Here is a 26799-nt window from a genome sequence, read left to right on the forward strand (position 1 = left end):
TGCCGGAGAAGGTGGAGAGAAACAACCCCACTGAATATATTGAGGCATGGCTTAAGAACTCGGTGGGAGGAGCAGACCTTACCAACCATTTCTCGGTGGAGAGGGCTCATCGGGTCCCCACTCGTCCTCTGCCGCCTGGATCTGCCCCTCGAGCTATATTGGCAAAAATTTTGGACTACCGGGATCGGGAAACTCTACTGAGGAAGGCTAGGCTGAGTGATGGCCTGAGCATAAACGGAAGTTGGATCTCCATTTATCCGGATTACTCGGCATCGGTGCAGAAACTTAGAATGAAATTTGGTGAAGTCAAGTGACGGCTCCGTGAACTGGACCTAAAATACTCAATGCTCTACCCAGCCAAGCTCAGGTTGGTGGTGATGGATCGTGTTCAATTTTTTCAAAATCCGGAGGAGGCGACGCAATGGCTGGACACCAACGCCAAGAAAATTGGCACTGATCGGAACCGTTGAGACTGATTCTGAAGATCTATAACTCTACTGGTTCTGCCTCTCTTTGGGGGAGGGTTTCTGTTTGAATGTTACTGTTGAAGTTGGTCTAATTATACCTAACGATTATAGTATTGTGTTCGGCGGCGCAATGAATAGTTCATATTGGTCGCGGTGGGTGGGGGAGAGATGGACGGTAAAGGAACTAGCTCTAGGGTATATCAAGTGCCCTCAATTCTCATATAGAGAAAGAAAGTTCGGAGTATCTGAGTTATTTTGAATTCCAGATGGGGAAGGTTGGTTTAGTTGTTGTGGTGGGGGGTGGGAAGGGGGGGGAGGAGGGCATTGGTGGAGACCTGGGAGAGGTGACTCTCATCTTATATCTTTCTTTAAGGAAATGGGAGGGAATGTTAATATTATAAGTTGGAATGTTAGGGGGCTAGCAGATGCCACTAAGCGGGCGGCAATATTCCAGTACCTATTGAAACAGAGGCCCTCGGTGATATGCCTGCAAGAAACTCATTTAGTTGAGGAAAAAGTTGATATGTTACAGAAAAAATGGGTGCGCAGGGCATATCACTCGACGTTCTCTAATTATGCAAGGGGGGTGTCTGTTTTGGTCCATACAAGTACTCCATTTGAGGAAATTGAAGTAAAAATTGATAAGGATGGTCAGTATGTTTTTTTAGTGTGTAAAATTTTTAACCGCTTGATTTGCATTGTTTCACTATATATACCCCCGCCGTATTCTGGCAAGAAAATTCAAGAGATTTTGGAGCATATGAGAGGGTGGGTCGGGGTTCCCTTTTTGGTGGTGGGAGATGTGAACAACATTGCTGACGACCATTGGGATAAGAGTAATCACGCTCCGCTACGCGGGGATGGGAATGGCACCCCTTTCGGGAACTATCTTAGAGAAATAGGCTGGTTTGACTTATCACGGATTCGCAATATTAACACATATTCTTATTCTTGCTACTCGACCACGTACGGTTCTATGTCTCGAATCGATGTCGCCTTGGGTAATGATGGGATGAACGAATTACTAAGTGGGGTGGAATATAATCCCAGGATTCTATCAGATCATAGTCCGGTGTGGGTCTCATTAAAGCTATCAGAACAGGTTGGGTCACGGAAGATGGGATGGAAGGTTCACCCCTCCTGGCTACAACTCCTGGACATGGAAAGTGTGGGGGCTGAGATAGAGGAGTTCTTTAAGATTAATGAGGGTAGTGCGGAATGCCATGTAGTATGGGACACTATGAAGGCGTATTTGAGGGGTATTTTGTTTCGGGACATATCACGACACAAGACTAGGACTAGAACACAGGATCAAGCTGTCCTGGAGGAACTGAAGGAAGCTGAGGCGGCATTGGGGGCCCATTGCTCTAGGGAGTCTCAGAGTCGGATGAGGAAGGCTCAACAGGAGGTCAATCAATTGTATCTGAGAAAGGCGGAGAGATTGCGGGCTTTTCAAAGAGCATCTTTCTATTCGGAGGGGGAAAAGGTGGGGCATTTACTGTCGGTAGTGGCGTCCGCACAAAGGGATTCCTCGCACGTCTACTCCATTAAGAGGGAGGATGGAACATTGGCTACTCGGGGGGAGCAGATTCTGGAAGTGTTTAGGAAATTCTATGATAAACTATATACTTCTAGTGTGGAGAGGGGGGCTGAGGACATGATGGGGTACTTGGAGGGGATTGACCTGCCTAGGTTGAGCAGAGAAGAATGTGAGTTGTTGGAGGAGCCGATTGGGGAGGAAGAATTGGGAGCTGCTTTGGCGGGGGTTGCTGGGGGTAAGGCTCCGGGGGCGGACGGTATTCCAGCCGAGGTGTACAAGGTACTGAAAGAAACATTGTTGGCCAGATTGTCGGAGGTGTATAATAGTTCACTGGAAAGAGGGGAGCTACCTTCATCAATGAGAGAGGCTATTGTGGTCGTTATACCTAAGGCCGATAAGGACCCACAACTACCAGAATCCTATAGACCAATCTCACTTTTGATGGCCGACATCAAGATTCTGGCAAAAGCTCTGGCAAATAGGTTATCCAGGGTGATTGACAGACTGGTTCACCCGGATCAGTCAGGCTTTATGCCCAACAAATCAACGGCACTCAATCTGAGAAGGTTATTTTTAAATTTGCAAATCCCCTCTGACAATGTCGGAAGACGGGTTGTGGTATCCTTAGACGCCCATAAGGCTTTTGATTGCGTGGAGTGGAGCTATTTGTGGTCAGTACTGGAACGAATGGGGTTTGGACCTAAATTTATTTCATGGGTGCGGCTGTTGTACTCTTCTCCGGTAGCCAAAATTAGAGTGAATAACGCTCTCTCTGAGACCTTTTCATTGTCTAGAGGTACTAGACAGGGCTGCCCTTTGTCCCCGCTGCTCTTTGCGTTGGCGGTGGAACCCCTTGCTGCGAAGATCAGAGGTTCCCGGGAGGTGAGGGGTTTTATGTACGGGGAGGCAGAGGAAAAAGTAGCGTTGTACGCTGATGATATTCTGCTATTCTTGGAGGATTCTGAGGAGACCCTGGTTAAGACGGAAGCCATTATTGAGGAATTTGGTAGTTACTCGGGCCTAAGGATCAATTGGGACAAATCGAATATGATGTTGATAGATGGGGATAGCGGGGACGGTGGTGGGGAGGTTTCTTCTACAAGGTTGAAGCTAGTTGATAAATTTAAATACCTGGGGATTCAGATCGCTCTCCCTTTGACTAGCTTTGAGGAACTGAATTTGGCACCTCTTCTGCGTAGGATACGTACTAAGGTCCAGGCGTGGAGGAAGTGACATTTATCAGTAATCGGCAGGATAAACTTGATAAAGATGATTGTGATGCCACAACTACTTTATGTGCTGCACAACTCCCCTATATGGATATCGCAGAATAGGTTTCGGAGGATTAGATCTTTGTTTGGGGAGCTGATTTGGGGTGGAAAGAGCCCCAGATTTAAACAGGAAACTCTACGGAGACCAAAGACGGAGGGAGGGGTGGCATTGCCTAATCCATGGTTGTATTTTTTGGCTTCACAGTGCCAGCATTTCAAGGGATGGGGAGATGTGGTAGGTGGGACGCGGGCACCTTGCAGCCTGAGATCACTGATTGGGACGAAGGTGTTGAGTGAGGGTCTGGAGGGGGGACATTTCCGAGAGAAGGGCTCTAAATTTTGTACTATTAGGCTCATCCATAAGGTTTGGGACAAAGTTAAAGGGATTAGGGGTGTGCACGCACTCACTAGATTCTCACCCATTTGGAATAACTGTGTCCTACAGGAGTTTAGACAGATGGAGGGATTTCATAATTGGAGGGAGGCAGGCATCTCTCGGATGGGCCAGATTCTACATCAGGGCAGAATTAGAGACTTTGAGGCATTGCAGGAGGAGTTTTTACTACCGGACTCTGAGTTGTTTCAATACCGCCGTCTTTCACATGCGCATCGGGCACAGTGTAGGAGAGGACCCGTTGAAATACAGGTGGACCTAATGCTAGATTTTATCCTTGTAGGGGGTGGCACGAAGGGGGTGATTTCGGGAATATACGAATTCCTTTTGTTCTCTTTCTTGGAGGAACACCCTATTAGAGCAAGGGCGAAATGGGAGGCGGACCTGGGGGCAATTGATAATGATCATTGGGAATCAGTACTGGACTATGTGCCCAAAATATCAATGAGCGAGCCTGGGAGGCTGTCACAATTATTTGTTATTCATAGGGCATATAGAACTCCGGATATGTTATTCAAAGCCGGATTGAGATCTAGTTCAGAATGCCCCAGATGCTCGCAGTCCGATGCGGGCATCCTTCATATGTTATGGCAGTGCCCCAGGTTGTCCTCCTTCTGGGTGGTGGTGCTGAATAAAGTGGGACTGGCATATGGTTGCACTGTGCCGCGTGATCCCCTGGTATGTGTTTTGGGCTATGTTGAGGAGATCATAACTGATAAGATGTATAAAGTGGTTATTGCCAGACTGTTATTTATCGCGCGAAAGTTGATCGCCAAATTCTGGATTAGAGAAGAGCCACCAACAAGGAGAGACTTTATGAAGCAAGTGGACCATATTATTGCTTTGGAGAGGAGTATCTACGTTAGGAGGAGCAAGGCGGACCTCTTTGACAGGCTGTGGAACCCGTGGCTTGAATCAATGTGATTTAAAAGACCTTGTGCTCCATTGGGAGGTTTATTGACAAATCATCTTCCTTTTCTTGTACTTTTATATATGACAAAGTAGGGGGGGTCGACTCTTGACAGGTCTCTAGAGGGGGGGGGAAGGTGGGTGGGAGTTTGGTTTGGGACTAAATATGTTTTCCTTTTAAAAAAAAAAAAAAAAAAAGTATTGTACACTGGTATATTGCTGATAACAAAGTATTCCTTTTATTGTTTATGTGCAATATTTATGGTTTAATAAAAAATATCTGATTTAAAAAAAAATGTGAAGGTGTGTCCAAACTTTTGGTCTGTACTGTATGTGTGTGTATATATATATATATATATATATAAGCTAGATGGTGGCCCGATTCTAACGCATCGGGTATTCTAGAATATGCATGTCCACGTAGTGTATTGCCCAGCCATGTAGTATATTGCCCAGTCACATAGTATATTGCCCAGTCACGTAGTATATTGCCCAGCCACATAGTATATTGGCCAGTCACGTAGTATATTGGCCAGTCACGTAGTATATTGCCCAGCTACGTATGTCACAGGTTAAAAAATAAAAAATAAACATATGCTCACCTTCCGAGGGCCCCTTGTAGTTCGGTCACATGACCGTGATGTCATGGCAGGTCCTTCTCCCATACCATCATTGCCAACGGAACCTGGCGCTTGCATGGAGCGGTCACCGGAGCGTAGCCAGGAGCGGGAAAGGCGGCGGAAGGTGAGTATATAATGATTTTTTATGTTTTTTATTATTTTTAACATTAGATGTTTTTACTATTGACGCTGCATAGGCAGCATCAATAGTAAAAACTTGGTCACACAGGGGTAATAGCGGCGATAACGGAGTGAGTTACCCACGGCATAACGTGGTCCTTTACCGCTGGCAATAACCCTGTGTGAGCGGTGACTGCGGGGAGTATGGAGCTGGCGCCGGGCGCTGACTGCAGGGGAGTAGGGAGGGACTAATCGGACTTTGGCCGTCGCTGATTGGTCACGGCAGCCATGACAGGCAGCTGGCGAGACCAATCAGCGACTTGGATTCCATGACAGACAGAGGACGCGACCAATGATTATCCGTGACAGACAGAAAGAAGGACAGACAGAAGGACAAACAGGATGACAGACAGAAAGATGGAAGTGACCCTTAGACAATTATATAGTAGATCCCTTTCTCAGGCACGGGGCACCTGTTCTGCAGTCTGATCACATGTGTAATGTGCAGTTCATTTGTATTATAGTATACATTAATTCATAAAAAAACAGACTGATCTTTTTTAAAGAATCAATGTATGCCATAAAAAAATTAACTGCACATTACACATGTGATCAGGCTGCAGCACAGGCACCGCCGCTGCAGCTTGCCTGCAGAAGTATTTTTTTGTTTTAAATATATATATATATATATATATATATATATATATGTATATATATATATATATATATATATATATATATATATATACAGTGTATATATATATATATATATATATATATAAGTCATTATATAAACTAGGGGGCAGGTCAGTGAGGGATCAGGGACCTGTCAGAAGCCATACTGATGAATACCTAGTCACAGCACGACATGAAGACCCACCACAGGCCGCCCCGGAGCACGAGCATATCATTAACTCAAAAACTGAAAATAAAGATTAAACAACAACCACATGATGGATTTCATCACCAGATATCATTGTAATCAGTATAACGGTGCCGACCTGACAGTGTGTGTAGGTTACTGTGCACAATCCTGCTGACAGGGGCAAAATAAGCTGTTAAGATCTTTGGGCTGGACATAGATCTCCCTGAGAATCTGCCTCCAGAGTTTATTTTACATGAAAGGGCGTGTTACCAGTGTGATCTCCTAATCTACTTGTTTTACACTGGTAACGCCACCTTTCATGTAAAATAAACTCTGAATGCAGATTATCAGGGAGATCCATGTCTGGCCCATGGATGTTAATGGCTCATATGCATATCAAGAAAAATATGGCTTTCTCTGGAATAAGACATCGGATTGCAGATACCATGGTGTCATTTTATGAAATTTTCTATGACCTATTGTCAGGATTGAAAAAGACCAAATTGTGGTTGAAACGTCGCTTTACCATGGCTGAATAAATACTTTTTTCAATACTACTACACCCGGCTGGAGCGCTGTTCATTCGCTTTGGATTATCTGGGATATCCAGGAAGGTTCCCTGGACATGGAACGGGCGCCCCAATGAGTGAGTGCTGTCAGCCATCTTTCTATTTTCTATTGTGATGCTGTGACTGTTCATGATTAGGGAAAGGGGTCTTCAACCATCTCTAGGACTGGGGCCCTAACTATTACTGCTCCCAAAGGTACCTCTAAAGGTGAGGAGGTTTGGGCCACCAACCTTACTGTTCTCCAGTTATTCCCCAAACTGTCCCCTCCCTCTCACCCAGGAGGCCTGGGACAGAAATCCTAGTGTATCAACAAGTAAGGCTGGTTTCACACTTGAGTTGCTGTGCACTGAAGATGGCAGCGTACTTCCTCCTTTCTTCCTCCATGAAGGCTCCACCCAGGCTCCACCTACTGCCGCCTTTGTCCTGCGTTGCCCTGCGTACCTATCTTTAACATTGGGTACGCAGGGACATGCGTTGTTTGCGGATGTTTTACGTTTCCGTGCGGTCGCCGCACACCTCAAATTGCCATATGCAGACACATCCGCAAACAATGCATGTCCCAGTGTTAAAGATAGGTACGCAGGGCAACGCAGGACGCAGGCGGCAGTAGGTGGAACTTTACGGAGGAAGCAAAAAGGAAGTACGCTGCCATACGCAGCGCACAGCAACTCAAGTGTGAAACCAGCCTGAGAAAGACAGGGATCACAGAAAGCAACAGATGTACAAACACTCACTAAAGATCCAGAGGTATATAGGGAAGGATAGGTATGTACCAACTAAATGGGAATAGGATAATGAGGAAAGCATACACCCAAAAACAGCACACAACAATCTCTAGTAGCAACAACAATCTGCAATTCAGCACAGCATCTCCAAGGAACTAGGAAGAAAAGCTTTCATTAGCAAGTAAGAGAAGGTCTAACTAGATTTTATAGGGAGAGGAAATGACCAGGTCAGGAACAGCTGCATAGAAAGGGTCATTAACCTCTTCAACATCAAAGGAAATTAAATACATTTAATATGAAACACAAACACCCAGGCTAAATGGAAGATCTGCGATTCACAGTACATAGTGATTTTCTAACACCAGATCTCCCAGGAGGATGTAAGTCCTTTTGAAGAGGACCTATCACCTGAACAAAACTGTCCAGTTTTTGCTCTTTTTTTTTCTGCTCACTCTCCATCCCCCACCTCCACTCCAAGTATTCAGGTTTCTTTTTTCTAAATTCGACATATGGGTCCAGAAATATGGGACTTTCTATTTAGTGCTGAGTTTAGTGTCATTAAAAGGGGGCAGTCTTTACGGGGTAATTATACAGAGTAGCCTACAGACATGCTTCCAAATAATCCTGTGAGAACTATACCCTTGGTAAAGGCCACAGAAGTTATCACCAAGTAAAAATACTCACATCTCTGGGACCATATGGTGGAAATAAAGGAACCGTAAAATCTGATTAGTTTGACCTTTGTTCTACATGGTTTACTTCGAAATAGCAAAAGCATCATTAGGGAATGACGACCCCACGTTGAAGAAGGTGGCTTCCTGATGACCCCTGATGAAGCCACCTCCTGTGGTGACACACTTTGAGGTCATCATTGCTATATGATGCTTTTGCTATGAGCCAATTTACCTGGATGACCATGCACATGGTACTTTATTGCATAAAGTTATCTATTACTTTTTTTCTTTTTTTGATACCACATTACTTATTAATATTATCTGTCCAAGTTTTCTTCTTTACTGAAAACTATATGACATCACTTTAGTGGTAGTGTCAATATATATATATATATATTTATATATATATATATATATATATATATATATATATATATATACATACATATATATATATGATACCTCCTCCATTTACATGGCTATATTGTTTCACATGCTAGTTGCATTGGCTGTATTCCAGTACCAATTTTTGGCCTAGGAAACAGGTTCTGGTGCTATGTTCACATTTTTACATGTTTTTATATATCTTGTCTAATGGAAAATATAGCACCAAAGACTCAATGAATGCTAATTGAATCAGTATTTAAAGCAGATAATGAGTTCATGAAGGACATCTCTGCTCAAAGGATAATGATTCATAGGCCGATTAGGAAACTTACATCTATAATAAGGACACTAAATGATAATATTGTAAGAAATTATTTCAATGTATTCACGTTACATATAATTTTCCATCCAATAGACTGATAACATAGATACGCAATTTGTTTGATAGGAAATAATGAATATTACTTAAAGAGAAACGTCGCACGGGTGGAGAATAACTGTCTATAAATGAAGAACAAATGGAATAGGAGACCCCCTCACCCAAAGAAACCCCTTTCCCCAATAATAACCCCCCCCCCTGTTCCTGATATATGATTCAAACATGAGGGATCTGATTAATCAAGACTGGCATTGTTCGTGCCGGTCTTGATGAAGGGGTGTGCTAGAGTCAGGCCCTCCTGATTCATGAAGAGGTCCATTCCTGGAACAAATGATGAGTGATGTGCACCTCCTATTGCTACACCAGAGATCTCACTCCAGTCAGAGACTGGAATGAGATTTCTGGCGTACGGTATGCCACAACTCATCATGAATGAGATGCTCCCACCACGCCCCCATTCTAACTCCGATATGCCGAAATTGGAAACTGTTGTGAAGACACCAATGGTCGCAAAATTTCGTTGCAACTCCAATCTCTTATGCCAGAATTCTAGAGTAAAACCTTTGATGGATTGGGTCCAAGGAAACATGGAGAATAAAGTGTGACTTATTGGTCTAACAATACAAAATAAAAGTCGTTACTCGTTACAGCAACACCAACTAAGTACTTAATAAAGAAGACAACATGAAAGACAAAAGTCCAAGGCAGTCTTCACGTGTCCAAACTCAACAGCCGCAAAGGAGACCTGCGGTGGGTCCGGACATGGCAATCTGTACTTGCATTGTATATAATTGATGTGTATTACTGCTGTACATATGTCACCCGAGGGGTCGGTATGAAATGAGCTGTCAATAAATTTAATTACTTTTTAAGATTCGGGAATGATTTAGAATCTGTATAACCTTGGTTGAAGGCTGCTCTCCGTAATTGCTTTTTCTTTAGATGAATTCTGCACCTATATCCAAGTCAGTTAGTGACATGTCTGATCTCCAAAATATGCCTTGGTCAAACACGTTAAGCGGAAAAGTCTAGAAATTACAACAGTTCGGCACCAGATCATGCAAACTCACACAACGGGGGCACTGAGTGCTGACGTCACTTTGTGCACAAAATCACTCTTCCCCTCTCGCATCACTCATCGGAGAGCTCCAAACTGCTTCTGGCATCTATTTTTCACATATTTTTCCATTTTGTGTTTTTTACATATAGAACGCATACCTAATATTGTGTATCTGGCTATTCACATACCCATTATTTTTTTGTAGACCGTGTGGCCCGCAAAAAAACCCCAGAGACGTCCATTTTTGGTTTGTATCATTGAACTAAATCACTGATATAGGTTTATTGGTTGGTGAAAAATCACACACAATGTGCTGTCCGTTGATGTTTTGTAATGGTTAGGACAAACTTTCAATTTTTCTTTTTTAAAACAAGAAAATCACAAAAGAAACTCAGATAGTTAAAATTCAAACACTGATCAAACACTGATAAGATTGGTCCATTTTGTCTTGCACCACAGAAAAATCACTAACATTTGAATAAGACCTAAGAATTTTGTGTCAGAGCTTCATGATTTTTTTTTTTACGGCCAAGTAGTTGCACACAAGCTTAAGATCTCCAAGTGTTTTACAAAGGTTGACTGAACAGCTGGACTGGACTGTCGGAGAAGTGTATAAAACACAGGAGGGCCCTGATGTTTTTGGATAGTATGCTTGGATTGCATTTATTTTTATGAATGGGCTTCACTCTGGCTCTTTTTTTTATGGTGGGTGTCACCAGGTTTGCTCGATATTAGATACAGCCACCACCCTTCAGGCCTGATATACAGTATTCTAGATTGATGTATATCTTCCCATAATCCGACCTGCAAGACAAGAAAAAGAGCTCATACTCTCCTGCAGGGCGGTTTGGTCCGAAGGGTGTCACTGGTCTTGATCTGGTGACTCCCTTCTTCTTTTGATGCCATTCTCTTTCTTGCTTCGTGTGGATGATGCGTCCCTACGTCATCCTCACAGTCCCTCCAGCATCACACTCCTGCGCAGGCGCACTTCTCTGCCCTGCCCAGGGTAAAGTAAAGTACTGCAGCGCGCATGCGCCAGGAAAGGTGAAAGGGCCCCGGCGCATGCGCACTGCAGTACTTTACACTAGTTAGGGCAGAGAACTGCACCTACACAGGAGCGCGATGTTGGGGACTCTTTGTGGATGACATAGGGATGCATCATCCACACGAAGCACAGGAGGAAAACAGCATGGTAAGGAAAAGAGAGGTCCAGACCAAGACCAGTGATACGCCTCAGACCGGACTGCCCCAAGCTATATTTCTTGTCTTGCAAGTTGGGTTGGGGCAGATATACAGCATTATAGAATACTGTATATCAGACCTGAAAGGTGGTGGCCGTATTGCATAATGGTCAAACCTGGTGACAGGTTCCCTTTAAGGGCAGCATGGTGACAAAGTTACCACAAGGTCATTGTGAGTAATGGGTATATGTTGTATGAACATCATTACGCTTACTGTAACTTAGTCTGGTCTGTAGGCACCACTCTCTAGGTCAAGGGAATGGGGCTTAGGATAATATGCTTAGTTCTTTTCAGTTTAAAAAAAAAATAAGTAGAGACCAGGATTTGCGGATGGTGTGAATCCCTACATGAAATGGTAGACAATGAAAAGTGCTGAAGATGAGGAATGTTGATGGACACCTAGAGCTGGGGTTCTTGGTTCAAATCCCACCAAGGACAACATCTGCGAGGAGTTTGTATGCTCTCCCCGTGTTTGCGTGTGTTTCCTCCGGGTTCTCCGGGTTTCTTCCCACACTCCAAAGACATACTAATAGGGAATGTAGATTGTGAGCCCCAATGGTGACAGTGATGATGATGATGTGTGAAAAGCACTGCAGAATTAACGGCGCTAAATAACTATTTAAACAGATTCGAATAGGGCTTCACCGCCCAAAAATCATACGGTTGAATGGGTACAAATTCCCATAGACTCACACATAAATTTTTTTTTGAAAGATTTTATTGAATCAAACCAGCATCTAATTTGATATTAGTGCTCTTTATTTTGGAATGGGATGTCCATCAAACCCATATACTCTACGTTTTTTTGTCCAGGTGATGATAAATAAGAAGAAATTATTTAATAAGATACAGTGTATATGTTATTCATATTTAGGTTTTATGGGTACAGAACATAATTCACACATAGACTTCAGACCCACAGCTTTTTTGTTTGTAATTTACACATGGGATATTATTTATTCAGAAGACCTTCTACTTCCCAACTGTGCATATTAAAAGAAATGGTTTAGGATGCCTCTACATTTTCACTCTGATCAAGGTGTGAGGAGGAATTGTGTGAGCTCGAAACCTTTAATTCAATGTAATGTTGTACGCGCAGTGGTGTTACCCTTGAAAGTCATGTCCTTCGGTATGAAAAGATAATTCATCACCTTGTAGTAGACTAAAACAATGCATTTAGCACTTGCAGGCAATAATTCATACCTCCAATTAAGTTTAAACACCTGCAAGGAACCTAACCCATACTCAAGTATTATATACACGCTGATGATATCGCACCCCGATTCCATGCCGCACCGAAGATCAGCAGTCGGAACACTTTTTGTTTATAAATTAAAATTAGAATTTTATGTAAAAAAAAATTGACCAATATTAAATGTTTCAATTACACTTATTAATACTAAGTGTAATATGTTTTTATTTAAAGAGGATATTTTACTAGTTTTTAGCAAATTAAACAGAACCTCCTCCAACTGCTGCCGCTCCATGGATTCTGGAACAGTTTTTCTTTTTCCTCTGTGCCCCTCTGTTCCAAAGATATGCACCAACCAGGCGTATACAACAGACCTTCTTGATGTTTTGATTGGCTAGCGTCAGAGAAGAAAAAGTAAACGCCCACAAGGAAGTTCTGTGGTATACGCCCAGGAGGATGAAGGGGAAATTTATACCTTTATTACCAGGGGTCATAACTTTGGAACAGAGGAGCACAGATGAAAATAAAAATTTAATCCAGAATCTGTAAAGCCGTGGCAATCGAAGGAGTAACGCAGTTTCAATTTTTAAAAATCCAGTGAAAAGTCACCTTTAAAAGAGACTGGTCATAAGGAAGTTATAAAAGACATCTATAGTAAAAACATTATTCTGTTAACAACTGTATGGAACATTTTACGTAATTTCATAGAAAGATCTTAGGGAACGTAAATGTAGCCTGTAAACAATCACAAGGAGCAGTGGGGAGCTGGATCTGGAGCAGGAGCCAATGAGTTTGTTATTTTTAGTCCCTCTGTTTATCATTTTTAACCCTTAAAAAAGGATATTAACAGAAAGCCCCCATAATAAATTACTTTGTATTTATCAAAATGCTGTTGTCCTAAATAAGGAAATTTAAGCCACATTCCAAGTATGTCCCAGAATGTTTCACATTTGCCTTGACTTGGCAGGGCTTCACCACCTTCCCCTGTGGTTGCTGCCCCCCACTTGTGGTCCACATCTGGATTTTACAAAGGAGCCTGACGTGCTCGTATGACATCATCTGCCTAGGCCTATGTAAGCTTCACCAAGACACACACCTGTGTCTTCGTATTAAGACTCTTAGTACTGTTTGTTTTGCTGTGCACCTCTATCTGCTCCTGGCCTGAATCTGCATGTGTTGTTTTGGACTTTCCTGTGTAGGTGGCCTCCAGTGTTCCAAGTCCTCACTCCACACGTGCCTTCCTGCTGCTGCATCAATGCCCGGCATCAGTGTGCCAAACGAGACCTGGGACTCTGAGGACCCACCTTACAAGGGGAGCCTAACGCAGAAAGACCCTTCTTTTTCGGAAGTCAGACCTTAGGATTGTCCCAACAAAATTGAAATTGTTGTCAATTTTGTTGCTGCCATGCTTAGATGTTATTTGTTGAAATAACAGCCCCAAAGCAGGAGGCTGCGCTATTGTCAAAGGCTCCATGAGAAAAGATGTAGATAGTGGATTGAACATCTACATGATCATCACGACAATACTTCTGATGAATGTACTACTGATGTCAGAATCTTCCAGTTGTGCATGTGTAAGCCGTGAGCCTCTACATTTTACTTTCTAAAGTATGCTAGTAGGTACTTTAAGAATCTTGACTAAAAGAACTTAGAAAGGCACCACTGTTGACCTTCAGAGATTGTACCTCATAACCCCAACTGGTACCTTACTCTTTGTTCAGACTTTGTTTTAAGTTTAGATAAAAAGTAAAATAAAAGAACATCTTTATTTGATCTCACCTGAAACTCATCTGGAAAACTTGACCTTGATTGACTCTCTGAGTCTTGTTGTCAAAGCCATGAAGCATCTCTCCAAACAATGTGTCATTCAGGTGACCATCTGGACGTAGACACTTAGAACCGTCACAAAGATCTGTCACCATTAGACAAGATCTGCCATCTGGTGCTAGTCGATATTCATCCACACAACTACATATAAATATAAAATATAAAAAAATACTAAGAATTGAGAAGCATATACCGTAAATCCTGCATACTAAGAAATAGAGACAACGCAAACATTTGTTTTTTTTTTATAGATGATCTTAGACGGAAACGCAGTTTTCCATCATAGACCACCAGCAGATTGCCTATCAAACACTGGACGACTTTTATGTACATTCTTCCCTAGATGGAATAGTTTTTGTAACTTCATCATGCAGACTGGTCTGATGGCTAGATGAGTGCCACACACCATCATTAGTGACTCAAGTAACAATAAAGCCTTACGCAAGGGCCCCAATTTTAGATGTGCTCTCTCCGGAGGAATACTTTTCAATGAAGACCTATGGAGTGCAGTTGCAATTCCATTGTTAAAATGGGTAAGATGCCTTACCAAAAGTCTCCATGGAGCACTATAAGTTGGCTGCGAATTCCACTTACAAATTTGATCCTTTCTTGGTTCTTTAGATTTACTCACCCACAGAACATATATATAGCACTCTCATTTGGGTCATTCGGGAGTGATATCATCTGTTGTAAACAAAGTTGTTCACAACCTCCATTGGATCCATCGGAACAGTCGATTCCTTTGGTGTAATCATAGCATCCACTTCCATCCTTCATTGGCTTTAATTCCCCAGGACACTATTACCAAAGGGAATAAGAAGACGTAAATATAATCCTTGAATCTTTTCGGTCAACACATCATTATTTTTACCAGTCCAATGTGTTATGTCCATGGTACTAACATGACAGGCATCCACCAAAGGAGATCTACTCAGTCTCAACCCTCATCGCATCTATTGTAATTTTTTTCCACAGCCATTAACCTATCCATGACATTGTACAAGTATTGATTACGCTGTTGCCAATATAAAACTTCAGTGTAATCCATGGAGACCATCACTCACGTTCATTCTTGTAATCTACTGTCCCCTACACACAAGCGTTTAAGAGATTCACAGAAATACTGTCAGTGTGCTCTCGATATTTAGGATGATTCCAAAGGAATCATAGTGATAACACTCATTCCCAAAGCAAATATCACTCCTGGTTGGATTAGTTCACGAGTTCAGTTCCGCAACTTCCCTTTCTGACAAAGGAAAAGTAAATGTCGAGAAGTTTAAGAATATGATAACATTTCCGTAGAGACAATTATCTTATGTTCTGTACATTTTCTGTTCATGGATAATCTATCTAATTAAGTAAACCATGAAATAAATGTATAAATTAGTTGTGTTCGGTCTATTGCTTTATTCTGTGCCCGAAAGAACTGATCTCAAAGATGTAAAAAAAATTGCCATATCCAACATTTTCTGATCCGACTCTAGGACTGTTCTGGGTTTCGAATCCATATGGATAAAACAATAGATTTTACAACAATCTTACATATATTTAATCATATTTCAATAAAAAATAGATTATTTATTAAGATTAAAAATGTACAAGAAATAAAACATTTTTTTCAATGAGCCTGAACCTACTAATGCATCCTCATTAATATTGATTTCAGACTCTGCTCCTGTCCACCACATTTTTAATTTTCATAGTTTTATATACCTGTACTCAGGGGTCCCAATGCAGAAGTTCCAATGGGGCCCCCGATTATTGAAATTAGTTTCACCGACTGTTATAGGAGAAGGTGGAGAAGTTTTTTTTATTTTCACATTCGAAAAAAACTTGGACTAAACTTTGATAAAACTTGGATGAAACTCTGACCGAAATCACCGAAACTCGCACGTCTAAATAGCTGACGTCTGAATCATCTGGAAGTGCTTGAGTACAAGAAATTAGGATTCGTGCCTAACCATAATAACAAAAAAATACCATTGGTGTTTAAATTTTTATTGTGTTAATGGAATTTGTGACAACATTGTGTTACTATTTATTAGATACGCTCTTATTAATGCAGGCGCTTAACATTCACTCTGGCATCTCAGTCTATTGAGTTATGTTGGACAGGAGAAGAGCTGCCTCAGGCAGTAATCGTAATGTCTGCTTCATATTTTAATACTACCCTTGGGGGAATATCCGCGGCATCTATGTCTACTTAATTTGTGATTTCTAGTTGTTTTTTTAATAACATTCATGAGTCATTTGGTTTATTTTTAATTAGGGTATAACACATAGATTTCCCCAAGAGATCTAGGATATCATATCGAATAACAGAAATCATAGCCCTCGTCTTATCTTCACTTGTCAGCTCTAGAAAGGTGTCGGCTACAAAAAAAATGAAGAAAAATGGTGTACAGTCAATAATAGTGAAGCAGCAGCATAAAATAGCATTAACCTCTTCCTGCCAAGACCATTTTTTATTACCTTTTTTATCGTCACGGTTCAGGAGCAATAAGGTCTACAACTTAGCCATAAGAGGCCTTTTTTTCGGGACTAGTTGTATTTGTCACAGGTATAATTTTGCGGTACATAAACCTTATTAACAAACTTCTATTAACTGTTTGTAAAGGTGGTGGGTGTGGATCTTCTGCATTACGGGCCGGCTTTACCCTGGATGGGGCGTGACTAAGTGCATACTGGGACTTCACTAGGGCCTCTGATGGTGAGGATAGGCCGGGCAGCCGGTAGACACTATTTACCACTCCAGTGCAGTCCCCGGGACCGAAGGAGCTAACTAAAGGGTCAGAGGTGCGGGCACAAGGTACAGGAGGGCAAAGACGTGGTCAGACGGATCAAGATCAGGGCAGGCAGCACGGGATCAGAATACATAGCTGAGGTAAGGAGTGGAGAGATCAGACAGGACGGGTAAACAAGCTGGGTCAATAATGAGAGAAACAAAACACACATGCACAAATAGGAGACTAGCAGACAAACTGGCTAGGAGCTAACGTTCGGGCCCAGAGTTATTTATTCGATCCTGGATCTGGCAGTAGGTAGGCTCCGCTATATAACAGGTTTGGGTCCACCGTTTCCATAGAGACCCATTGGCACCTCGTGATTGTATTGCATGGGTGCAAATGGGCTGACTGAGACTATCACTATTGACAGTGTCATCTGAGGGGCTAAAATACTGAGATCAGAGCTAACTCCAATCCCAGCGCATGTAGCAGGAGCTCTGCTATATATTATAACTTGCACCTGCTGTAAATGGCACAGACACAACTCCTATTCACAACATCTTGTTGTGTCTTATGTAACATAGTCAGGAAAGACAATTAGATTAATGGCAATGGCTAAATAAATATATATATTTATTTAATCGTGGATTAAATAAATATTGAACACGTCACAAATTTTGAAGGTAAATATATTTCTAAAGGTGTTATTGACATGAAACTCTCAACAGATGTCAGTAACAATCCGCAAAGACAAAGAAATCATAGATGTTCTTAAATTAAGCTATGTGTAATAATGAGAAATAAAAGAAATGCATTGAATGCACAAAGAAAGAGAGGTGCAAAAATCCCTGGAAATTCATGACACCAGCTGAAATCTATCATCAATTAGAAAGCAATCCTGCCACATAGTCAAAGATATTATCAGCTGGTTCATCTGATGGCCTATAAAATGGTGTCTTATTACCAAGGTGTCAAAAAAACATCTCATTATGGGTAAAACCAGCGAGCTGTCTCCAGACCTTTGCAACCTTATTGTTGCAAAACATACTGTTGTTCAATACTTATTTTCCCCACTGTATATATAGGGTGCAATAAGTATTGGATACACTGCCGATTTTTCAATTTTTTTCTCTCTACAAAGAATGGATAGGTCTGTAATTTTTATCGCAGGTATACTTCAAGTGTGAAAGACAGAATCTAAAAATAATCCAGAAAATTATATTGTATGATTTTTTACATAATTAAATTGCATTTTATTGCATGAAAAAAGTATTTGATCATCCCTCCTACTCCGCACTCATTGCCTTTATTAATGGCACCTGTTTGAACCTGTTACCTGTATAAAAGACACTTGTCCTCACACTTAATCACACTCCAATCTCTCGACCATGACCAAGACCAAAAGAGCTATCTAAGGACACCAGGGACAAAAATGTAGACCTGCACAAGGCTGGAATGGGACTGGACAATAGACAAGCCGTTTGGTGAGAAGGCAACAACTGTTGGCCCAGTTATTAGAAAATGGAAGAAACAGAAGATGACTGTCGATCTACTTCGGTCTGAGTCTCCATACAAGATCTTGCCTTATGGGGTAAGGTTGATCAGGAATCAGTCCAGAACTACATGGGAGGACCTGGTCAATGATCTGAAAAATGATGGGACCACAGACTCTGACAATACCATTAGAAACCCCCTATGCCATTACGGATTTAGGTCACCCTGCTCACACCAGCACATGTCCAGGCGCACCGTATTGACGGGAGGATTGATGGGGTCATGTATCGAGACATTTTGGCCAACAACCTCCTACACTCAGTCAGAGCTTTGAAGATGGGTCATGGCTGGGTCTCTCAGCATGACAATGAACTGAAACACACAGCCAGGGCAACTAAGGAGTGGCTAGGTAAGAAGCATTTCAAGGTCCTGGAGTGGCTAGCCAGTCTCCAGGCCTGAATCCAATAAAAAAATTTTGAATGGAGCTGAAACTCAATTTTACCCAGCGATAGGCCCGAAATCTGATAAATCTGGACAAGATTTGTGTCGAGTAGTGGGCCAAAATCCCTGCTGCAGGAAATGTCTGACTTCTGTAATTGCAAACAAAGATTTCTGTACCAAATATTAAGTTCTGTTTTTCTATTGTATCAAATACTTATTTCATGCAATAAAATTCAGATTAATTATGTAAAAATCATACAATGTGATTTTTTTTGTTTTTTATTTGTAAATTCTGTCTCTCACAGGTGAAGTGTACCTACGATAAAAATTACAGATCTCTCCATTCTCTGTAGGTGAAAAAACTTGCAAAATCGTCTGTGTATCAAATACTAATTTTACCCACTGCATATAAGAAAACTTCCTCCACCTTCTCCTATGTGACGGTCCATGAAAATCACATCACACTCGAATATTATCTTAGTGCAGTCTGATTTTTTTTTACGGACTCATAGACATGCATTGCCAATTTTGATCTGACCCTTTTGATCAAAATCGGACAAGACTCCGCAACAGAAGGCTGAGTCGTGTGAATGGCCCCATAGATAATCACAGATACGAGTGCTATCCATGAAAACGATCACGAGCACTAGTACACGAATATCAGACGTCTGAACAAACCCTAACTTGTTGTCCTCCTGTTTGACAAATCATCTATGATGTATGCAACCTGTGTTCTGTAATTTTCTGATGGCCATCCGCTTTACAAATATTGGAAACTTGATTAAATGCTTGCTTTTAGAACATCTAAAAAAATAATTAGAAAGTGGCGTCTTTGTCATGCAGAATGTCTATTCCATGTGCTGTCATAGCAAGGTGTGAGCTTTTTACATTAATTAGTTTTATTTTTTTTTTCTGTTGAGTTATTCATTTTCCTTAACATTTTATATTGTCTAATTAATACAGTAGATGTAACATAAAATCAAAAAGTAAAAAAGATATGTTTCCTATGGGTTTACGATAAACAGAAAATGTGATATATATATATATATATACTGTATATATACTGTATATCATAATAATATACTCCCCCTCCCCCCTACAAAATATGAAATGTTTGTTACACACTTAAAAAAGCACTCCTATTAAAGTTGTTATCTTACTTACAATTGCTTATTTTGCCTTTCTACCCAGGTAATTCTTCTCTTTTCCATTGGGTCTGGTCTGTGACATCTGTGACATCACATGGTGAAAAACTGACAATCTGAATCCTTTAAGATCTATGTAGAAACAGGAGGTCAATTGTTTCTGCATGAGTTATCACTGTAAAGTCCCTGGCATGGGGAGGGGGAGCAGCTGGGTCAGGAGGTGAAGAGGGGAGTGACTCATGCAGGGACAAGAGATTTCCTGTTTCTACATAGAGCTGAGGAAAGAGAAACATTATCTGGGTAGAAAGGCAAAATGAGCAATGTGCTGTATAATATAACGGCTGCAATTTATTAAGAGGATAAATACTTTGATCGGAGGAGGAGGAAGTGGAGGAGGAGAAGGGGGAGGAAGAGGAGGAGGAGAGGGAGGAAGAGGAGGAGGGAGAGGAAGAGGAGGAAAAGTGCTTCTTTAATAATACAATAAACATAGGTTGAAATCTAGGTTATTATAATGCCATAATCTAAATGGAAAATTTGGCTTACCACGCATCCTGTAGAATCGACCTTGCGCTCTGAGACACACTTAAAATTACGAGAACAGCCACCGTTGCTAAATGAGCAATCTCTGACTGGACCAAAGGATGAAAGGAGGTCATCAACTGATTCAAAGTGTGTTGCCAGAAGGGCTTCCTCCCTGCATAAGGGAAAGGAGTGTAATTATTTCTGGGCCGTGACACTGTCAAATGAATTTGCTTATCCAAGAAAATCATGCATACATGTTTCACTCTTTAAATTATCCTCATTTCAGAAGTGTCAGGAGTATTTTCTTCATTTAACTATAAGCATATTGTAACATTTTATGTTGCTTAGGGCCAGCTGCAGGTTTCCAAAAGCCCTTGGGCGACAGCGTCACAGTACGTCCCTTATGCCTCAACTTCTTTTAACCACTAAATGATGTACACCTGTAATGATGCCAGTGACATTTTTTCTAATGTTTTTTTGCTACATTATTTGTGCTTTAAAATTTTAAATAATTTTATGAATATATTTTCTTGAAATGTGTACCAAAACAAGGCAAAAGAGGCAAAAAAAACATGAATTGTGAACATACCCCAAAAGAAGAAAAGACCTATACATGTGATGTTGGAGAAGAATGGTATCAATACCACGGATGGCAAAAAGAACAAACTAATCAATTTTGAAATAAATCAGGCCAGAGATGTCACCCGAAGCAAGAATCACCAAGCTATGACTTGTCTACTTTGGACACATCATATGAAGAGCGCAATCACTGAAGAAGGACATCATGGTCAGAAGAGTAAAAGGAACAAGGCGAAGAGGAAGACCAGCAACCCGATGGCTTGACATAATCAAGATAACACCAGAGAAGACCCTGGTGGACCAATCTAGACTTCCACAACATCGATTTTCCTACAAATCGTTCATCCATCAAGTCTGCCATGGCTCAAGAGAGCTGAAGGCTGTTAAAAAAATCCTGATCAGCTGATGATATAATGTGTATGGGGTCCATGAGACTTTCCCTAAGGAGGACTTAGGCTGCATTCCCATACTGAGTATTTGGTGGGTTTTTGATGTTGCAGAAATTCTGCGCCTATTAGGTGAATTAGTTTACTTCCATTTTTCCATTGCATTTTTTTTACTGTGCTTTTATCATGTTTTGGTTTTGTCTCTTTTTGTTATGCCATGTTTTAAATAATTTGTCCCTGATAGTTTTTGGTATTTGGCAAAACTTTATTGACTTATTTATGTGCAGATAACATGTGTTTTTAGTGCGTTTCCACATTGGAAGTGCACTAAAAATCCATATGCGTATTTACCTGATGATTTTCCCACATCTAAAGCAAGATGGAAAATCTGCACATTAACTTTGGCGTACCCACAAGAGAAATTGATTTGATGCCGATGTCAAACACACGTCTCAGGTGAGTTTACACAACGTAAAAAAAAGCACAGTGGACACGAGATTTCTGTAAATGTAATTAACTTTTCATAGAAATCTATAACGCTGCTTTTGTGGGTAGGGAAAATACGTAACATCAAATACTCACCAAAAACCCATTGTGGGAACTTGAAGTGAACCTGTGAGGGCGGATAACACTCATCATACCTCACAATTCCACCTGTTTTGGGGATAGAAATGGGCCCACTTACCTCGTGGGGCCCGACGGTTGCATCAATGATATGTCTGCCCCGATTTAGACTGACAACTGGTTCTTTTTTCCAACCTGTATGACCGAAAGCTCTCAAGAGGAATAAAGGTCAAGGGAGCCATACTTTCAAAATGGCGGCTGTGCACCTTTCTAATCCCATATCTGCAGGTTAATATTGCTATCCAATGTGATAGTCTCCCTTTAATGTCAGGGTATTGGTCTTTTTCGGGAAGATTCCGCCTGGATTCCCTCTGAAAAAGTGCTACAAGAAGAATAAATGTGCACTGTAGTGTGAAATCAGTTTTTGAGCTTCTTTTAACCGCCTCAGGCTTTGAAAGCTGTGAAGTGGCTAAAAGATGTAACCTGACTATTCCGCAGGCTGCCACTCAGTATATACATAATTTAATAAAAAGGTCACCATCGGCATAAAAATAACCAGGTAGGTGCCAAAGAAGACATTTTAGGAAAAACACTGCGGTAATTTTCCCGAAACGTCTTTTGCTTAAAAAATTCTGCAGGTATAAATGTGTCTGAAAGGTACTGCATGAAAATACCCCTGAAATGCTTTCAGCAAACAGTTATTCAATGTTCATGGCCACCATATTTCCACTACATTACCACAGTAAACAGCCAAGCTGTTTAGTGCACATTTACTTGCTCTAGATAATTATAGCCCTTAGTTCCCTCAACGATCTTGATTCACCGCATTGAGTACTCCGTCTCTGCCTCATTAAAACCACTGTTTTGTGTAAGAGTCAAGATTTCAATGTTGACCACAGTTTACCATCCATGTATCCTGTCATTCTGCCAAACTTGTCATCTTTTAGTTAGAAAATAACACCCTTTTCAAACCGTTCCCATCTATTCCACCACCGTTAGTCATACTGAACTTCATGTGTTCCTCACATCTTAAGAAATATGACCGAAAACTTTTTGCTTCATTCTACACTCATGCATGGGCCACTGAAGAATGCTGCAAGATATAGTGCAGTTCTTTGTGCATATAAGTATGTTGTGTTTACCTGTAAAACTTTTCTATTACGGAGTTCTCGTGGAACCCAATTTGTAAATTCCCAAGGAGTTAAGGGGTTAGAAAAATTAAAGAGACAAAATATTATTATGATTCCTAAATACCTTGAGTTAACAACTTATTCCTATTTTGTCTAGAGAGATAATCACTATAGTCATGGGTGGGATTCACACGGTGCCCACCGTTCGGGGGAACCAATTGTTAAAATTGCAACTGGTTTCCCCAATCTCGTAGGAAGTGGTGCCCTGATTCGGTTCTAGGACCACCAGTTTCAACTTATTGTGTGTCCTTGGACGCACATTCAATAGAAATATGTTATGGTGTAGGAACCACTTTTCGCACCGTAATATTTAAAATAGCCGACGGCCTGTCAGAGGCTGGCATGTCGCCGGTGTATGATGTCACTGCCATGTGGCCTGTCCACGCCACCAATGAAGCAGGAAGAGGATTCTACTGGCCAGTGGAATGGTATGTATAATCTTTCTTTTTTTTTCCTACAGTAGAACGCAGTATGGGGGACATATGGGGACCTGGATGAGGGACAAGGGACATATGCATGTTACACTGAGTCACTACTCACGTACTGCTCACACGGCTGTCCACCCTAGCTATCTGATCTAAAACTGGAGATACCATGGGTACTGAAATAAGGATAGACTGCTGTCCACACTGTGTATCTGATCTAATACTGAAGATACCAGGAGTACTGCGGTAAGAAGAGGCTGCTCACACCGCTGTCCAAGCTGTGTATCTGATCTAATACTGGAGATACCAGAGATGCTCACTTAAGAAGAGGCTGCTTACACTGCAGTATACCCTGTCTATCTGATCTTATACTGGAGATACCATGGGTACTGAGGTAAGACGAGGCTACTAACACTGCTGTCTACCCTGTCTATCTGATCTAATACTAAATATTCCAGGAGTGCTGAGGTTAGAAAAGGCTGCTCACACTGCTGTCCTCTCTGTGTTTCTGATCTAATACTGAAGATACCATGGGTGCTGAGGTAAGGAAAGATTGCTTACGCTGCTGTCCGCACTATGTATCTGATCTAATACTGGAGATACCAATAGTGCTCAGGTAAGAGGCTGCTCACACTGCTGTCCACTCTGTGTTTCTGAGCTAATACTGAAGATATCAGGAATTCTGAGGTAAGGAAAAACTGCTTACACTGCTCTCTGCACTCTTTATCTGATCTAATACTGGAGATACCAGTAGTGCTCAGGTAAGAAGAGGCTGCTCACACCGCTTTCCATGCTGTGTATCTGATCTAATACTGGAGATGCCAGAGATGCTCAGGTAAGAAGAGGCTACTCACACTGCAGTATACCCTGTCTATCAGATCTAATACTGAAGATACCAGGAGTGCTGAGGTAAGAAGAGGCTGTTCACACTGCTGTCTACCCTGTCTATCTGATCTTATACTGGAGATACCATGGGTACTGAGGTAAGACAAGTCTACTAACACTGCGGTCTACCCTGTCTATCTGATCCAATACTAAACATACCAGGAGTGCTGAGGTTAGAAGAGGCTGTTCACACTGCTGTCCACTCTGTGTTTCTGATCTAATACTGAAGATACCATGGGTGCTGAGGTAAGGAAAGACTGCTTACACTGCTGCCCACACTATGTATCTGATCAAATACTGGAGATACCAGTAGTGCTCCGGTAACAAGAGGCTGCTCACACTGCTGTCCACGCTATCTAATCTTATACTGGAGATACTATGGGTTCTGAGGTAAGGAAAGACTCCTTATACTGCTGTCCACACTATGTATCTTATCTAATACTGGAGATACCAGTAGTGCTCAGGTAAGAAGAGGCTGCTCACACTGCTGTCCACGCTATCTAATCTTATACTGGAGATACTATGGGTTCTGAGGTAAAAAGATGCTGCTCACACTTCCCCTCATCAAATTCTCTGATTTAATATTGGAGATAAAAAAAAGGTGTTGAGGTAAGAAGAGACTACTCACACTGCTGGCCACCCTGCCAATCTGCTCTAATACTGGGGATACCAGAAGTGCTGGGATAGAAAATTCTGCTCACACTGCCGTCAACCATGTCTTTTTGATCTAATGCTGGGGATAGCAGAAGTACTGACCTGAGAAGAGGCTCCTTGACTGACTAAGAGGCTGTCCACCTTGCTTGTCTGCTGAACAACTTCTATAACCTGGAGATACCATATCAATATGTGGTATATGATATCCTCAGGTCACAGCAGTAAAACTTCCTACCACACATGTTCTCAGGTACATATCCTAGTCGGTAACTGTCAGTGAAAAAGATGGCGTCCTTTTTAACGCCACAGTCATCTCTTCTGTAGACAAAACTAACGTAATTTGCTAATTCAAGGTATTTCAGATTTGATTAACAAAACATTTTATTTAATTCATTGCATTTCCAGAGAACTACTTTATGGAAAGATAAAAACATAGTTTATATATATATATATATATATATATATATATACACCGTATATATATATATATATATATATATATATATATATATATATTAAATTAATAGTAGTTCAGGCTCATACATTTTAGAGTTAAGCACCTTCACAAACTAACCATTCTTTTGTACTATTATCAAAGGAAGTTCTCTTTCTTAAGATTTTTGTAAATTTTCTAGTAGAAAGTATAATTTGGCAACATAAATGTTTCACAAACCTACCTGCAATTATTATTTTTTTTAAAAATGACTCAACATTATAAAACGGAAGAGTTTGCCAAGCTCGGAAAACTGAGACACAACTGTCTAGGGACCCCCTGAATTATACATGGGTTGTACAGGGCCCCCAGTTCAGAGGACTAGCTGAAATAATCCTGGCCGGGGACCAACTTCATTATATGCTTGCACCTGAATACAATGGGAAAAAAAACTGGATTACGTTGATTGACTGTTGTACAATTGACCTGCATTAATTCAAGGGTGTCCTTCTCCGGACAGCGAAATTAGCCCCCGGAGAATTAACCATTTTGTTTCTCCTCACTAGCGGCCAAACCTGCGGATTTAGATATGTGCTGTAGTTTTGTTTCTATGGATGCAATGATTCATTTATTGTTCACAAAACAAAACTGTCTGGGAAAATAGCAGAGCTTGCTTCTTGATCATAGGAAGCAGGATGTGTGAACAGTGACAGGCTTTTTGCAGCTGTATGTTGTCTCCCATAGTTCTCTCTTCTGGGAGTTGCAATCAGCATATTTCTGTCATTTCACATTTTTCCTCTTCTTGTTCTATGTAAATTATAGAGAAATTAAGGGAAAGGTGAAAATCAACAATTCTCGGCAAAGTGTTTTATAACTTTATGAATATCCGGCCATTATGCATTTTATTATATGTTTCAGTTCCATGAAAATGTAGATGAAAATGTATAATTGCATATTTCACAACAATGTGGCATGTTGACATTCAAATTCTATTCAGAATCATAAAAAAAAGTCATAAGCCTTATTCACAAGGTGAACCGGTGAGCACAGATTAAGTACCGAGCCGCAAAGGGTCCCCATGGTTCTCTGTTAAGAAAGTTTAGGAACTCGGTATC

The 26799-nt window shown here is 41.2% G+C and overlaps 1 protein-coding gene across 1 annotated transcript in view; it reads right to left on the bottom strand.

The window, feature by feature from the left end:
- ASTN2 (astrotactin 2) overlaps positions 1 to 26799 on the bottom strand; it is a 1089443-nt gene that overhangs the window by 347278 nt on the left and 715366 nt on the right. Inside the window, exons 10-12 of the mRNA XM_069748558.1 lie at positions 20590 to 20740; positions 14872 to 15038; positions 14193 to 14381 (exon numbers count right to left, since the gene is read on the bottom strand). Of these exons, the coding sequence (XP_069604659.1) occupies positions 14193 to 14381; positions 14872 to 15038; positions 20590 to 20740 (507 nt within the window). The remainder of the gene's footprint in view (positions 1 to 14192; positions 14382 to 14871; positions 15039 to 20589; positions 20741 to 26799) is intronic.

This window comes from Ranitomeya imitator, chromosome 2 (assembly GCF_032444005.1).
Source record: "Ranitomeya imitator isolate aRanImi1 chromosome 2, aRanImi1.pri, whole genome shotgun sequence".
NCBI classification, from domain to species: Eukaryota; Metazoa; Chordata; class Amphibia; order Anura; family Dendrobatidae; genus Ranitomeya; species Ranitomeya imitator.